Source organism: Diceros bicornis, chromosome 6, assembly GCF_020826845.1.
Source record: "Diceros bicornis minor isolate mBicDic1 chromosome 6, mDicBic1.mat.cur, whole genome shotgun sequence".
Taxonomy (NCBI): Eukaryota; Metazoa; Chordata; class Mammalia; order Perissodactyla; family Rhinocerotidae; genus Diceros; species Diceros bicornis.
In genome coordinates this window covers 68,996,079-69,013,824 of record NC_080745.1, presented here as the reverse complement: position 1 = coordinate 69,013,824, position 17,746 = coordinate 68,996,079, and the positions used below count along the sequence as shown (strand labels likewise).

The window sequence follows — 17,746 nt, the reverse complement described above, 5'->3', positions numbered from 1 at the left end:
TGCCTAAATAAAGGTAATAAGACAGGCAATCTAGATAATGTAAACATAGATGATGATTCCAAAAATAAACAGTTAGCTTGTCTGATGAGGAAAATATACTATGCATTGACTGAGCCTGATTTTCTCTATTTATCTCACTGTTTTTGGTCTCTAGGATGGCTTTGTGTATTCTTTTATTATTAAAGATTCAAATTACAGAGTAGAGGATTTTCTTGAGGTTGAAGGGCCTGTGGAACATATGATGTTTTCTCCAAGTTACAAAATGTTGCTGATTCAAACAGACAAGGTATGCTAGATGATGATTTCTTGATATGCAATTTTCAAATATTATTACCGTCATTGCATGACAGGAATGAAAGGCAGAGTGTGCTGCATAATGATACTCTACTAGTCAGAACTCCTTAGGTTGCAAATTGAAAAATACCCAATTTGAAGGGCCTAAATAACAAAGGGATTTTTGTTTGTTTGTTTTTGTGCATGTAACTACAAGGGCAAGGAGTTGATCTGACCCCAGGAGCTCCCATGATGCCGCTGGCCTTGTTTTTCTCCATCTCTTGGCTCTGTTTCTTCTCTGCTGCCTCCCTTCCCATGCAGACTCTCCCCTGTGGTGTCAAGAGAGCCCCTTGCAACTCCAATTTATATTTCTGTCCTCTTGGTGACCCTGGTGGAAAGATCCAGCTGGAAAAAATGTCCTGGACTCTAAGCTCATTGTACTAACTTGGGTCACCTCTCCACTCCTAGGTCAATTACTATGTCCAGAGGGTTTCTAAGCTCTGATTGGCCAGGCCTAAGTCATATGCTTACTCTTGGACCCTAGGTAGAGTCAACCCACCCAAACATGGGCTGAGATTAGGGTCATGGGTGGTTCTCTGAGGAATATACAGATTCTGTGAGAGAAAAAGGGAGGGAAATAAATGCAGGATATAACCAAATGTCCACCTCAACTATATTGTTAGGAAGACTCGTAATTAATGGAATGACTCTCAAAGGTCAGGATTAGCAGCAGTTTATATTGTTAAGCTATGACTTTAGATGGATTACAAGGGCCGGCACGGTGGTGCAGCAGTTAAATGTACGCGTTCCACTTCAGCAGCCCGGGGTTCGCAGGTTCAGATCCCAGGCACACCGACACACTACTTGTCAAGCCATGCTGTGGTGGCGTCCCATACAAAGTAGAGGAAGATGGGCACGGATGTTAGCCCAGGGCCAATCTTCCTCAAGAAAAAAGGGGAGGATTGGCATTGGATGTTAGCTCAGGGCTAGTCCTTCTCACAAAAAAAATTAAAAAAAAAATAGATGGATTACAAATAAAGTTCAATGATTTTCTGCCTAAAAGAAATGTAAATTTAAATATGGAAAGACTTCAGTTTCTGGTAATTACCAGAAGTTAAAACAACTATGCTAACTATGTTTTAATAAATAACAAACTTAAAATATCTGTGGAGAACAGGAAAAAATAAAAAATGTAACATAACAGAAGAGAGAAAGACCCAAATACAACTTCTAAAAAAGAAAAATATACTTACAAAGTGAAAATTAAATGAATATGTCTGACAGCAGATTGGACACAGCCAAAGAGAGAATTCATGAACTGGAGGATAGCTCACAAGAGTTATCCAGAATGTAGTCCAGAAGGATAGGATAATACAGAAGAAAGGGTAATAGACATGAATGATACAGTGAAAGATCTAACCTATGTTTGATTGGAATCCCAGAGAGGAGAGAGAGGAATAAAGGATGTATCCTCAACATAGCAGCCAAAATGAAAAAAGCATTTCTCTTCATTACTCAGAGCCCTCCAGTGATTTCTCATGTTATTCTGAGTAAAAGCCAACATCCTCACTATGCTTTACAAAGCTCTTCTTGATGTGGACTCTACTCCCCACCCTGGCCTTCTCTCCCCGTTCTCTGCTTCTTGTTCATCCTGCTCCCATCATTCTGACCATCATGCTGTTTTCTTGAACTCACCAGGAGTGCTCTTCCCTCAGAGTCTTTGCACTGGCTCTTTCCTCTGTCTGGAATGCTCTTCCCACAGAATCCACATGAATCCTTTCCTCATTTCCTTCAAGCCTTTTCTCTAGAATCACCTTCCCTGTAAAGCCTTTCTTGGACAGTTGGTTTAAAATTTCACCCTCTTATTTTGCCATATCATATCCTCCTTCCCTGCTTTACTTTTTTCTTCTTACAATTATTGCTTTTTAACTTACACTATATCTTGTTTATATATCTTATTTTTTGTCCGAATCCCCCAGTAGAATGTAAGCTCCATGACAACAGGGAAGTTTTGTCTGTTTTGTCCTCTGATGTAGCCCCAACATCCAGAGCAGTGCCTAGCACAGTGTATCCACTCAGTAATTGTTGAAGGAATGAATGAAAAGTAAAATTAGTAAATATCTACCAAATTTTAGACTCTACAGAGTTGTATTTTTTTTTAGGTAAACAACAACAAAAATAGTTGTGTTTAACTCAAGTAAACTTGAAGAACTTGTCATCCGTTGAAAGAAGATCTCCTATTGCTAGTTAAGTGACCATACCATATTACAGTTACTTGGCAGAGATGCATAACTTACAGGACAGATTTTTTTTTGAGAGGTGAATTTGGGAGCTGAGGATGATGAACAAGTCATAAAGTAACAACTTCAGCCATACCTCCACAATTTCCACACAGGCTTATTTAAAAATTTTTTAGTGCCCACCAAGGTCTAGTATATGACAGGGTTTAGTTTGTCTTAACAACTTTTCTTGTTTTGTACATTTTCCAAATTTTTTGCATAAAGATATATTATTTTTGAAGTCATGAAAAAGTGTTTTGTTCCGTTTTGTAACTTAAAAAACAAATCCTGGAATTGGAGAAAAGAAGAAAGTTTTATTTACTGATTATTTTAAATGATGAATGAATGAATCAATTGATAAACAAATTAAACATCTAGATTTTAAGTGCCTCAAGGTCAAGGCCTTACTGAGTTGATCTCTAATTTCCCATCACCTTTTCCCACACAGTGCCTTTCTCACAATAAGCATTTAATAAATAATAAATTAATAAATAAATCTCAACTACACATGTAATAATTGCATTCTTTTTCTTTTTTGGTATATTCAACAGGGATCTGTTTATATTTACACTTTTGGTGAAAAGCCAACCTTTGATAAAGTCCTGGATGCTTGTGATGGGAAATTTCAGGCAATTGATTTTATTACACCTGGAAATGAATACTGCATGGTAAGGAATATTTTACCATTTCACAGTAGGATTTAAAGATGAGATTTTGGAAGTTCATGTGCAACCTGATGCAAATAGGAGCAGAGGATATTCTTGAAGATGTGGTAGAAATGCCAACCACTTCCATCATTAAATCTACTCCCCAGTTAGAATGACATCGTCATATTGTGACTTCATAATATTAAGTCTCTGAAAACAGCCAGAGCAATTGAAATCTTAGGAGCCATTCTATTTGTATTCACCATCCAAGCTTTCTAAGCCAGATCTTTAAACCCATTCATTGCCACTGAGTCATCAACACTCACTAAACTATTAGTATTTACCCTCTTTACCCTCAGCCCCATCTGAGGATGAAAATGAAATAGTTGCCATGCACAGGACATGAATTCAGTCTACTTAGGAAAAATAAAATACCTTCTACTGTTTACCTTTTGTTGCTCAAGAAACATATTTCACTTTTCATATGATTTATCAAGAAATTCATTAATATTTTGGGAGTTCTAGCAAATAAAAAAAATACACAGACTATGGAATAGGTTAACACTTAAGGTTTCTTCCCATCTTGAGATTCTGATTATATGATTTTTCTTCCAGATGTTCTCTGATAAGAATTATGTCTATTCTTATGGTTGTTTCAACTCAATAAAAATTATCACACAAAGATTTTCATATTTAAGATTTAGATACTTGGTCGACATTTTCATGTTACGCACTCCCTAGGATTCAAGAAACAGAACTTAAATTGTATCACATTGCAGTTACTTTAAGCTGATTTCCAGTCTTGATCTTGTGAAAGAGTAAAAGTTATTTGTAAAAATTAATAATATGAACTTTGGGCTTTCAATCCAGCATGTAAGGAACCTCACAACAAGAAAATATTTGAACAAATTTAAAATCAACAATTCTTAGATCCTTCAGAAAATGGAGGTTATAGGGCAAATGACTGCCCCCAAAGTTATAGAGACAGACAGGCATATACAGAGAATCACAGCTTACTGGAGCAGAAGTCCAGAAGTAAGAACCACCACTAGAGCCAGTACCAGGAGGATTATAACTGAAAAATCTGCACATCTCAGGCCTTATTTAAGAAGGTTTATGGGAAATCCAGAGACAACAGAGGAGACAAAAACAAGGACACTACAGGAAATTTCTGACATGGAGCTACAAGAAACAGTAAACACAGTTTAACTCCTAGCCAGATAAACATAAAATCTCATAATACAGCCTATTTAATTCAGATCCCTTTACTCAGTACATCATATCCAGCTTTTAACAAGAATTACAAGGCATACTAAAAGACAAAACCACAGTTAACAGAGACAGAGCAAGCATCAGAACCAGACTCAGATATGGCAGAGATGGTGGGATATCAGGCCAGAAATTTAAAACAACTATGATTAATATACTAAGGGTTTTTATGGAAACAAGGGACAATATGCAAGAATCACTGGGTAATATCAGCAGAGATATGGAAACTCTAAAAAAGAATAAAAAAGAAATGCTAGGAATCAAAAACACAGTAACAGAAATGAAGAATGCCTTTGGTAGGCTCATCAATAGATTGAATATGGCCAAGGAAAGAATCAATAAGCTTGAACAAATATCAATGGGAGCCTCCAACACTGAAATGCAAAAAGAAAAAAGAATGAAAAGGAAAGAACAGAATATCCAAGAACCATGGGACAATTACAAAAGGTATAACATACACATAATATAGGAATACCAGGAGGAGAAGAAAGAGAAGAAGGAAAAGAGGAAATGTTTCAAATAATAATGGCTGACAATTTTTCAAAATTAATGGTAGACATCTAGGAAGCTCAGAGGACACCTAGCAAGATATATACCAAAAAAATCTACACCTAAGCATTTCATATTCAAACTGCAGAAAATCAAAGACAAAGTAAAAATTTTGAAAGAATCCAGAGGGGAAAAAAAAAAACCTTACTCTTGGAGGAACAAGAATAAGAATTGGACTTCTCTTCAGAAATCATGCAACCAAGAGTAGAGTGAAATATCTAAAGTGTTGAAAGAAAAAAATTACCAATCTAGAATTCTGTATCCAGCAAAATTATCCTTCAAAATGAAGGAAAAATACTTTCTCAGACAAATAAAAATTGAGGGAATTTGTCACCAGTAGACCTGCCTTGCAAGAAATGTTAAAAGAAATTCTTCAGAAAGACAGAACCAGCAGGCAGAAGATTAGAATCAATAAGGACATAGCTGTACCATCAACTAACTAGATGTAATTGACATCTATAGACTACTTCATCAAACAATAGCATAATACACATTTTTCTCAAGCTCACATGGACTGACCACCAAAATAGATCATATTATGGGTCATAAAACATACCTTAACCATTTGAAAATAATATAAATCATACAAAGTATGTTCTCAGGACACATGGAAATACATTAGAGGTCAATAACAGAAAGATAGCTGGAAAGCCTCAACATATGTTGAGATTAAACAATATACTTCTAAATAACACATGGGTCAAAGAAGTCATAAGAGTATTTAAAATGAAAGTATTAAATGAAAATGAAAATACAACTTATCAAAATGTAGGGGATTTTGCAGTAAAAGTGTTTAGAGGGAAACTTATAGCATTGAATGTATATATTAGAATAGAAGAAAGTTTAAAATTAATAATCTAGGGCCGGCCCCATGGCTTAGCAGTTAAGTGCACGTGCTCAGCTACTGGCGGCCCGGGTTCGGATCCCAGGCGTGCACCAACTCACCTCTTGCCTGGCCATGCTGAGGCCGCGTCCCACATACAGCAACTAAAAGGATGTGCAACTATGACATACAACTATCTACTGTGGCTTTGAGGGAAAAAAAATTAATAATCTAAGCTCCCACTTTAGGAAATAGAAAAAAAAAAAAGAACAAATTAAATCCAAAGAAAGGAGAAGAAAAGAAATAATAAAAACTAGAGTAGAATGCAATGAAACTGAAAATAGGAAATCATTAGGGAAAATCTAAGAAACCAAAAGCTGGCTCTTCAAAAAGATCAGTAAAATTGATAAACCTCTAGCCAGGTTAACTAAAAACAGAGAGAGAGAGAAGATACAAATTACTGATGTCAGAAATGAAAGAGAGGGGCCAGCCCCGTGGCTTAGCGGTTAAGTGCACGTGCTCCGCTACTGGCAGCCCGGATTCAAATCCTGGGCGCACACCGATGCACCACTTCTCCGGCCATGCTGAAGCCACGTCCCACATACAGCAACTAGAAGGATGTGCAACTATGACTTACAACTATCTACTGGGCTTTTGGGGAAAAAAAAGGAGGAGGATTGGCAATAGATGTTAGCTCAGAGCCGGTCTTCCTCAGCAAAAAGAAGAGGATTAGCATGGATGTTAGCTCAGGGCTGATCTTCCTCACAAAAAAAAAAAAAGAAATGAAAGAGAGGTCATCACTACTGACCCATGGACATTAAAATGATAGTAAAGGAATATTATTAACAACTCTATGCCCACAATTTGATAACCTAGATGAAATGGACCAATTCCTTGAAAGATGCAATCTACCAAAACTCACACAAGGAAAAATAAATAATATGAATAAGCCTATATCTATTAAAGAAATTGAATCAATAGTTAATAATAACCTTCCAAAACAGAAAGCACCAGGCTCAGATGGGTTAACTGGTGAATTCTACTAAACATTTAAGGAACACATTATATCAATTCTCTATACTCTTTTCCAAAATATAGAAGCAGAGGGAATATTTCCTAACTCATCCTATGAGACCAGCATTACCCTAAGACAAAAACCAGACAAAAACAGTACAAGAAAAGAAAACTACAGACCAATATCTCTCATGAACATAGATGCAAAAATCCTCAACAAAATATTAGCATATCAAACCTAATAATGTATAAAATGAGTTATACACCACAACAAAGTGGGTTCTATTCCAGCTATGCAAGGCTAGTTCAACATTTAAAAATGAATTAATGTAATCCATTGCATCAACAAGCTAAAGAAGAAAAATCACATGATCCTATCAATAGATGCATAAAAAGCATTTGACAAAATCCAACACCCATTCATGATAAAAAAAAAAATTCTTAGCAAACTAGGAATAGAGGGGAACTTTCTCAATCTGATAAAGCACATCTATAAAAAACATACAGCTAGCATGGTACTGAACGATGAGAACACCTATTCAAAATCATACTAGAAGTCTTAGTTAATGCAATAAGACAAAAAAGAAATTAGAAGATATACATATTAAGAAGGAAGAAATAAAACTGTTTTTGTTCTCAGCTGGCCTGATTGTCTATGTAGAAAATCCCAAGGAATCAATAAAAAAATACTCCTGTAGCTAAGTGATTATAGCAAAGTTGCAAAATACAAATTTAATATACAAAAGTCAATTGCTTTCTTATATACCAGCAGTGAACAATTGGAATTTGAAGTTTAAAACACAATGCCATTTACATTAGCACCAAAAAAGTAAAATAGGTATAAATCTAACAAAACATAGTCACACGCTGCATAATGATGTTTCAGTCAACAATAGATTGCATATGTGATGGTGGTCCCATAAGATTAGTACCATATAGCCTAGGTGTGTAGTAAGCTATACCATCTAGGTTTGTTTAAGTACACCCTGTGATGTTCGCACAACAAAATTGCCTAACAACATATTTCTCAGAATGTATCCCCATTGTTAAGCAACACATGACTGTATGTACATCTGTATGAGAAAAACTACAAAACTCTGATGAAAGAAATCAAAGATCTAAATAAATAGATAAATATTCCATGTAAGTAGAGAAGAAGACAATATTGTCAAGATATCAGTTCTTTCCAACTTGACCTATAGATTCAATGCAATCCCAATCAAAATCCCCACAAGTTATTTTGTGGATATTGATACACTGATTCTAAAGTTTATATGGAAAGGCAAAAGACCCAGCATAGCCCACACAATATTGAAGGAGAAGAACAAGTGTAGGACTACCACTATCTGATTTCAAGATTTACTATAAAGCTACAGTAATCAAGACTGTATGGTATTGGTGAAGGAACAGAAAAATAGATCATTGGAATAGAATGAAGAGCCTAAGAGTAGACCCACATAAATGTAGTCAACTGACCTTTGACAAAGGTGCAAAAGCAATTCAATAGAGAAAGGATAGTCTTCAACAAATGGTGCAGGAGCAACTGGACATCCGCATGCAAAAAGAAAAAAGAAATGTAGTCACAGATCTTACACCTTTCACAAAAATTAACTCAAAATAAATTATAGACCTAAATGTGAAATGATAAAACTCCTAGAAGATAACACAAACATAAAATATAAGTGACTTTGGGTTCAGCAATGACTTTTTAGATACAACACCAAAAACACAGTCCATGAAAGGAAAAATTGATAAGTTGGACTTCATTAAAATTAAAGACTTGTGCTCTGCAAAAGACCCTATTAAGAGAAAGAAAAGACAAAATACAGACTGGGAGAAAAATCTTTGCTAAATATATACCTGATAAAGGACTGGTATCCAAAATATACAAAGAACTCTTAAAACTCAACAATAAGAAAATAAATAATCCCATTAAAAAATGGGCAAAAATCTGAAGAAACACCTTACCACAAAAGATATACAGGTGGCAAATAAGTATATGAAAATATGTTCAATGTTATTTGTCATTAAAGAATTGCAATTTAAAACAATGGGATGCCACCACACATCTATTAGAATGTCTAAAATCCAAAACACTGACAATACTAAGTGCTAGCGAGGATATAGAGCAACAGAAACACTCATTCATTGCTGACGGGAATGCAAAATGGCACAGCCCCTTTGGAATACAGTTTAGCAGTTTCTTATAAAACTAAACATACTCTTACCAGGTGATTCAGCAATTGAGCTTCTCGGTATTTACCCAAATTAGTTGAAAACTCAGACCCACAAAAAAACCTGCACATGAATGTTTATAGCAGCTTTATTCATAATTGCCAAAACCTGGAAGCAACCAAGATGTCCTTCAATAAGAGAATGGATAAACAAACTGTGATACATCCATACAATGGAATATTATTCAACACTAATGAGCTATTAAATGAGCTATTAAGCCGTGAAAAGACATAGAGGAAACTTAAATGCATATTGCTAAGTGAAAGAAGCCAATCCGAGAAGGCTGTATGATTCCCTCTATATGACATTCTGGAAAATGCTAAACTATGGAGACCATAAAAAGATCAATGGCTATGTTTTCTTCTAGAAGTTTTATGGTTTCAGGTCTTACATTTAAGTCTTTAGCCTATTTTGAGTTAATTTTTGTGTATAGTGTAAGACAATGTCTACTTTCATTCTTTTGCATGTGGCTGTCCAGTTTTCTCAACACCATTTATTGAAGAGACTTTCCTTTCTCCATTGTATGTTCTTGGCTCCCTTGTCAAAAATTAACTGTCGCTAGATGTGTGGGTTTATGTCTGGGCTCTCAATTCTGTTCCATTGATCTCTGTGTCTGGTTTTGTGCCAGTACCATGCTGTCTTTGTTACTAGAAGTTTGTAGTATATTTTGAAATCAGGGAATGTGATACCTCCAGCTTTGTTCTTTCTTCTCAGGATTCCTCTGGCTATTCGGGGCCTTTTGTTGTTGCATATAAATTTTAGGATTCTTTGTTCTATTTATGTGAAAAATGTCATTGGAACTTTGATAGAGATTGCATTGAATCTGTAGATTGCTTTAGGAAGATGCACATTTTGACTATGTTAATTCTCCCAATCCATGAGTACAGAATATCTTTCCATTTCTTTGTGTCTTCTTTGATTTCTTTCAACAATGTTTTATAGTTTTCAGTGGACAGGTCTTTCATTAAATTTATTCCTAGGTATTTTATTCTTTTTGTTGTGATTGTAAATGGGATTGTATTCTTGTTTTCTTTCTGCTATTTCATTGTTAGTGTATAGAAATGCAACTGATTTTTGAATGTTGATTTTGTATCCTGCAACTTTACTGTATTCATTTATTATTTATAATAGTTTTTTTGTTGGATCCTTTAGGGTTTTCTATATATAAAATCATGTCATCTGCAAAGAGTGACAGTTTTACTTCTTCCTTTCCAATTTGGGTCCCTTTTATTTCTTTTTCTTGTCTGATTTCTCTGGCTAAGACTTCCAATACTATGTTAAATAAGAGTGGCGAAAGTGGGCATCCTTGTCTGGTTCTTGTTCTTAGAAGGATAGCTTTTAGTTTTTCACCATTGAAGATATGATATTAGCTGTGGGTTTCTCATATATGGCCTTTATTATGTTGAGGTACTTTCCTTATATACCCATTTTATTCAGAGTTTTTGTCATAAATGGATGTTGTATCTTGTTGAATGCTTTCTCTGCGTCTATTCAGATGATCATGTGATTTTTATTCTTCATTTTGTTAATGTGGTGTATCATGTTGGTTGATTTGCGAATGTTGAACCATCCCTGCATCCCTGGAATAAATCCCACTTGATCATGGTGTATGATCTTTTTAATGTATTGTTGTATTCGATTTGCTAGTATTTTGTTGAGGATTTTTGCATTAATGTTCATCAGTGATATTGGCCTGTAATTTTCTTTTTTTGTGTTGTCCTTGCCTGATTTTGGTATCAAGGTAATGTTGGCCTTGTAGAATGAGTTAGGAAGCTTCCCCTCCTCTTCAATTTTTTGGACGAGTTTGAGAAGGATAGATATTAAGTCTTCTTTGAATGTTTGGTAGAATTCACTGGGGAAGCCATCTGGTCCTAGACTTTCATTTTTTGGGAGGTTTTTGATTACTGTTTTGATCTCCTTACTGATGATTGATCTATTCAAATTCTCTCTTTCTTCTTGATCCAGTTTTAGAAGGCTGTATGCTTCTAAGAACTTATCAATTTCTTCTAGATTATCCAATTTGTTTGCATGTAGCTTTTCATAGAATCCTCTTATGATCCTTTGTATTTCTGAGGTATCTGTTGTAATTTCTCCTCTTTCATTTCTGATTTTATTTATTTGAGCCTTCTCTCTTTTTTTCTTGGTGAGTCTTGCTAACGGTTTGTCAATTTTGTTTATCTTTTCAAAGAACCAGCTCTTAGTTTCATAGGCACTACACCCTTTGACATCAGTCTTAGCAGCATCTTTTTGAATACATGTCTCACCAGGCAAGGGAAACAAAAGAAAAAATAAACAAATGGGACTATATCAAACTAAAAAGCTTCTGTACAGCAAAGGAAACCATCAACAAAATGAAGAGGCAACCTAACAATTGGGAGGAGATATTTGTAAATTATATATCTGATAAGGGGTTAATATCCAAAATATATATAGAACTCATACATCTCAACACCAAAAAGCGAACAACCCAATTAAAAAATGGATAAAAGATGTGAACAGATACTTTTCCAAAGAAGATATACAAACGGCCAATAGGCACATGAAAGGATGTTCAGCATCACTAATTATTAGGGAAATGCAAATCAAAACTACAATGAGATATCACCTCAGTCCCATCAGAATGGCTATAATTAACAAGACAAGAAATAACAAGTGTTAGAGAGGATATGGAGAAAAGGGAACTCTCATACACTGCTGGTAAGAATGTAAACTGGTGCAGCCACTATGGAAAACAGTATGGAGATTCCTCAAAAAATTGAGAATAGAACTACCTTATGATCCAGATATCCCACTTCTGTGTATTTATCCAAAGAATTTGAAATTAACAATCCAAAGAGGCTTATGCACCCCTATGTTCATCGCAGCATTATTCACTATAGCCAAGAAGTGGAAGTAACTGAAGTGTCCATTGACAGATGTTTGGATAAAGAAGATGTGGTATATATATACAATGGAATACTACTCAGCCATAAAAAAAGACAAAATCGTCCCATTTCCAACAACATGGATGGATCTGAAGGGTATTATGTTAAGTGAAATAAGCCAGACAGAGAAAGACAAACACTGTTTCACTTCACTCATATGTGGAATGTAAACTAACACACGGACAGAGAGAATGGCTTGGTGGTTACCAGGGAGAAAGGAGTTGGGGGTGGGCACAAGGGGTGAAGGGGCGCATTTATATGGTGACTGACAAACAATAATGTACAACTGGAATCTCGCAATGTTATAAACTATTATGACATCAATAAAAAAAATTTTAAAAAGAAAAAGAATAGAACTACCATATGATCCAGCTATTCCACTTCCGGGTATTTATCCAAAGACCATGAAAACATGAATACATAAAGACATGCACTCCTATGTTCACTGCAGCATTATTCACAATAGCCAAGACTTGGAAATAACCTAAGTGCCCATCAACAGGCATATGGATAAAGAAGAATGTGGTATATATACACAATGGAATACTACTCAGCTATAAAAAAAAAAGATGAAACCTTACCATTTGTGACAACACAGATGGATCTTGAGGATATAATGTTAAGCAAAATAAGTCAGACAGAGAAAGTCAAATACCATATGATTTCACTCATAAGCAGAAGATAAAAACAACAACAAACACACACATAGATACAGAGATTAGATTGGTGGTTACCAGAGGGGAAATGGAGAGGGAGGAGAGTGAAAGGGGTGGTAGGGCACATGTGTACGGTGATGGATGGTAATTAGTCTTTGGGTGGTGAACATGATGTAGTCTGCACAGAAATTGAAATATAATGATATACACCTGAAATTTATATAACGTTATAAACCAATGTTACCTAAAAAATCAGTGGTTGCCAGGAGTTCAGTCGGGAGGGAGGGTGGAAGGGATGAAGAGGGGGAGCCCAGGGGATTTTTAGGGCAGTAAAACTATTCTGTACGATACTGTGATTGTGGATACTTGTCATTATACATTTGTCAAAACCCATAGAGTGTATAACACAAAGAGTGATCCCTAATATAAACTATAGGATTTAGTCAATAATACTGTATCAATATTGGCTCACGAATTGTAACAAATGTACCACACTATTGCAAGATGTCAATAATAGGCGAAATTGTATGTATGTAGGGTAAGTGCAACTCTGTACTTTCTGCTCAAATTTTCTGTAATCCTGAAACTGCTCTTAAAAACAGTCTATTAATTTAAAAAATAACAATGTATAATTTCTTATTTTTAGGCTTATTCACTAGGCAATAATCTCATTGAATTTTCAAGTAACTTTTATCTCAGTTTTGTTACATGAGAAAAAATCTTTCACTTTTCTAATCCTTAGTTATTATATGTTACTTAAATTGTATTAAAGATGATAGCTAATATTTGTTCAAATCAGAAGTATTGGTGCTGAGAATGTAAAGTAATTATATTCTCCATAAGTAAAATGAAATTTTGTACTAAATCATCAGAATGAATGACATCCTAGAAAGGGATTTAGAACATGCTTCCATAGCAGAGTCTTGTTTTCCATTTAGAGTTTTCTTTTTCTTTTTTTTACAGACACTCACACATTCAGGGGAAGTTTGTGTTTGGTATATAGAGGATGGTTCTTGTGTCAGCAGGATTTATCTGAATACTCCAGTAAGTGTGTCTTATAACTGGATTTTTAAAAAATATTGAATTCTAATCCAATCCACTTTTTCATATTTACATGTCAGTAGTCTGTGGAAATACTTGTTACAGATGCCTTATTGCATTTTTACCTTATATATTTAGAGTAATTCTTGTGTATAAAGTATTCCACAGCCCAGAAGGTGGGACATAAGATACTATATTGGTGTATAGGAAAGGACAAGTTTTTCTGTGATGACAGTTATTTCTGAAATCCTAGTGGTTTATATCTCACTCATGCTATAAGTTCATTGTGGATTGGCAGGGTCTCTGCTCCACACAGTCTCTCAGGGAGCCAGGATGATGGAGTCTCCACCAACTAATAGCTACTCAGTGCCATGTTATGGGAAGAGAGTGATGAAGAGTCTTGAATTAGCAATTAAGTGCTTTTACTCAGAAATGAAACATCCCCTTGGCCATAACTAATTAAATGGCACCATCTAACCTCAAGAGGATCAGTTAAATGTGAAAGAAAATTGCCACTCTAACCAGTTAGAGCCAAAAATAGAAAAGTAGGGGTTATTGGCTTAGTCAACTATAGAGTATAGAATTTTCTGGCCTCAGGTGTGGCTCGATCCAGCAACTCAAATGATATTATCGAGGATCTTGTTTTTTCCTCTGTCTGTATACTATGTCTTTAGTTTTATTTTATGCTCCATTTGGTGGTATCCAAATGCCACAGGTGCCAACCTTACATCAGACCATCATGGAAGAAAGCTTTCTAGAGTGGGAGGAGGAAGAGAAAAGAAGTTTCTCCTTTCCAGAAGGCTTAGTAAATGTCTTCTAATGTCTTAATAACATCCCTGAACTAATCACTGTGGACAGGGAGATGAGGAATGCTAATCTGCTTAAGCTCAGCCCTGGAAATGGGAGTTAGATCTATTCTACTCAACTCTGAAAATAGGAGAGAGATGGTTTCTCAATGGATATTCAAGAGATTTTCCAGAAGGAGGGTGTATGGATGCTGGGTGGCAAACCACAATTGCTCACAACACCTGCTGCAAGGTGATACTGTTATTTCTGCCATGTGCACAGTGCTTTTTACATAAAATAATATTTAAAAAACATAAAAGAGGGCCAGCCCGGTGGCATAGCAAAGTTCATGTGCTCTGCTTCAGCGGCCCGGGGTTTGCAGGTTCAGACCCGGGGTGCGGACCGACACACCACTTGTCAAGCCATGCTGTGGCGGCGTCCCATATAAAGTAGAGGAAGATGGGCACGGATATTAGCCCAGGGCCAATCTTCCTCTTTTTGTTGAGGAATATTGGCAACGGATGCTAGCTCAGGACTAATCTTCCTAAATAAATAAATAAATGACCAAGAAACAACGTTACCATTGTTATTTTTTTCTTAAATTATCATCATTTGCTGTATTACACAGTTCTAGATGAGATCTGGATCTTGGTAGTGGATAGGGGAGTTACAATCCTTCCCTTTTATAAAATTAAAATGTCATTATAAAACAAAATGAAGCATCATACCTCACATAAGAGGATTACAAGATGCAAAAAGCCATAGTTCAATGGGATAAATAAAACTCACCCCAAAGGTAAGGATAGAAATTCTTACCTAAAAGACTGTGAAATATGAGTAGATTCCACAATCTGTGTGACAAAGGCTTATATGTATTCATTTCTATTAGAACTACTAGAACTAGAAGAGATCTTCAAGTTCATCGGCTCACATCTCCTTTTACAGAGGAGAGGCAGACAAATGTTTAACAACCTACCCAAGGGTCTGTATAATCAGGACTTACCTTGTTCTTCTTGGCTAAGGAGGGGTATAGGCACCATTAGAAGGCCCACTTTCTGCTCCAGACGTCTTCCCTTCACCTGACCAGAGCGGAGGGAATCGGACAACTTTCACAGTTAATTTGACAAACCTGCACTGAGCTCCAAACCAGGCATGCACTCTCATGTGGTTTAGCCTGCACTGGGGAGAGTCGGTGGTTTCTCCCCGCTGGAGGATACCACTGTTCTGTGGGGAACTGACAAGTGGATTGACCCAGCGATGCTGCGGCCAGATCTCTCTGCCTGTGCCCTGGACTGTGTTCCCCATGAACGTTTTAGGCAGTGGTCCCCAGAGCACCCAGCCCAGCGCCATGATGGCAGGATACCTGGACACCAGCAGCTTCCCTTGATGGCACCTGCCAGGGTACGTAAGACCCCTCCAGATATTGCTGTACAGTTTTAGCCTAGCCCACTGGTGCCATGGAATGGAGGACAATTTCTACTGATTATTTTGAGCACACACACACTCGCACACACACTGAGAGCTCCCATAAAGGCCTTCAGTTAAAAAAAATACTAAAACCCTCACCATTTCCTTGCCGGTTTCACACTGAGGAACCACTAAAGACTCAACCTGGGTAAGCCTTGGAAAATTCACTTTTAAAAATAAAATAAAAACCTGCTCAACTGAGAAACTGCATTCTAATGAGGCAGGACACCTGAGTTCTCATCTGAGCTTTGCCACCAGCTATGGGATTCTGGGGCAAATTGCTGCTCTGTTCTTCTCCATTTTCTGTTCTGCAAAGTGATTATCTCTTAAGATCTGTTTTATTTCTAACATTCTATGATTTTATTCAAAACAACCTACAAAGTGTAATTAGAGAGGAATGAATCTGATTCCTTAAGTGTCATGAAAGCGAATTTATTCTCTTAGACGTCGTATTCTGTAAATGATTATGTGATGAGCAGGAACCTGTGATGTGTTTCTTTGGTGACTGAATACATGGTCCAGTGATACGGTTATTTTCTTTTCTTCCTCAGTCATACCAGCATCCCAGGACCTACTATTATCCAGCAGATGAATGCTGATTTTAAAAAATCACCAACATTCTATAAAGATGTCCAAAAGATGCTAGGAATGTATTTAAATTTTCTTATTTTATTTTTCATTATTATTGGTATAATTTTGTAATCATTTAGGGATAAAAATGAAGCCACGGTTTAAAGTTCAAGAAACTCCTTTATATTTTTATCTTTCTAGTTTTAGGATAAAAGAATAAGATGTACAGATTCCTATGACTTCTTATGTAATCGATTATTTCAGGAACGTTAAGCGTATAGTTTGTAATACTACACAACACTTGCCACTCTTCTCATTCTGCAGGCTTTTCAAGTAAACTGTAGAATTTTAATGTGTAGGAGAGCAGGCTTTGTTCTCTGGCACAGTGTAGTTCAGCATCTGGGGGTTTATTTCAACAGGCGACAGTTCTGGCTTGCTCGCCCTCCTCCCTCTCTGCGGCTGTGGGAACCGTGGGTGGCTCTATCCACTTCCTCGACGTCCAGGATGCTGAATCCCCTGAGGCAGTTCACAAGGCCTTTCTCTGCGAGTCCTCTGTCCAGCACCTCATGTAAGTACCACCTACTCTGCCGCAACTGTGTCAGGCCTGTCTGTTGAGAATTCCAGTGAAGCCATAATTTCTTTTCATTTTAAGTTTTACATGTCTTGTTCTGAAAATTAATATATTGACTTGATTCAGCGTTCAAAAAGTACAGAGGGGTCTGTAGTGAAAAGTCTCCCACTCTCGTCCCCACACACCCAGTTCTCCTCCCTGGAGGCAGCCTGTTCCCAATTTCTCATGTCTCCTGTCCAGAGATATTTTATCCATAAACAAGCACAAGAAATGAGTACTTGCTCTTATTTTCACAAATAATTATCAAGCACTTAGATTGTGCCAGGCACTGCTGTTGTATTAACTTCACGACATAGATACTCGTATTGTGTGTTTGTGACAGATGAGGAAGAGGAAGCACAAAGAGTTTAAATAACTTGCTTAATACGACACATGTAGTAAATGGCAAATGTTGGGTTTTGAACCCAGGCAGTTGTGCTCCAGAGGCACTGACTTTATTCGAAAGGGGAGCAAACCGCATTCAACGTTCTGCACCTCATTTTTTCTCACTTAATTGTATATCTTGGAGAATGTTTCTATGCACACATAAAAACCTTCCTCATTCTTTTTTACAGCTACATGGTATTCCACTGTGTGAATATA

The 17,746-nt window shown here is 36.4% G+C and overlaps 1 protein-coding gene across 1 annotated transcript in view; it reads left to right on the top strand.

The window, feature by feature from the left end:
• Positions 1-17,746, top strand: part of CFAP43 (cilia and flagella associated protein 43) — a 97,429-nt gene that overhangs the window by 24,852 nt on the left and 54,831 nt on the right. Inside the window, exons 8-11 of the mRNA XM_058543946.1 lie at positions 155-286; positions 3,104-3,220; positions 13,633-13,713; positions 16,953-17,101. Of these exons, the coding sequence (XP_058399929.1) occupies positions 155-286; positions 3,104-3,220; positions 13,633-13,713; positions 16,953-17,101 (479 nt within the window). The remainder of the gene's footprint in view (positions 1-154; positions 287-3,103; positions 3,221-13,632; positions 13,714-16,952; positions 17,102-17,746) is intronic.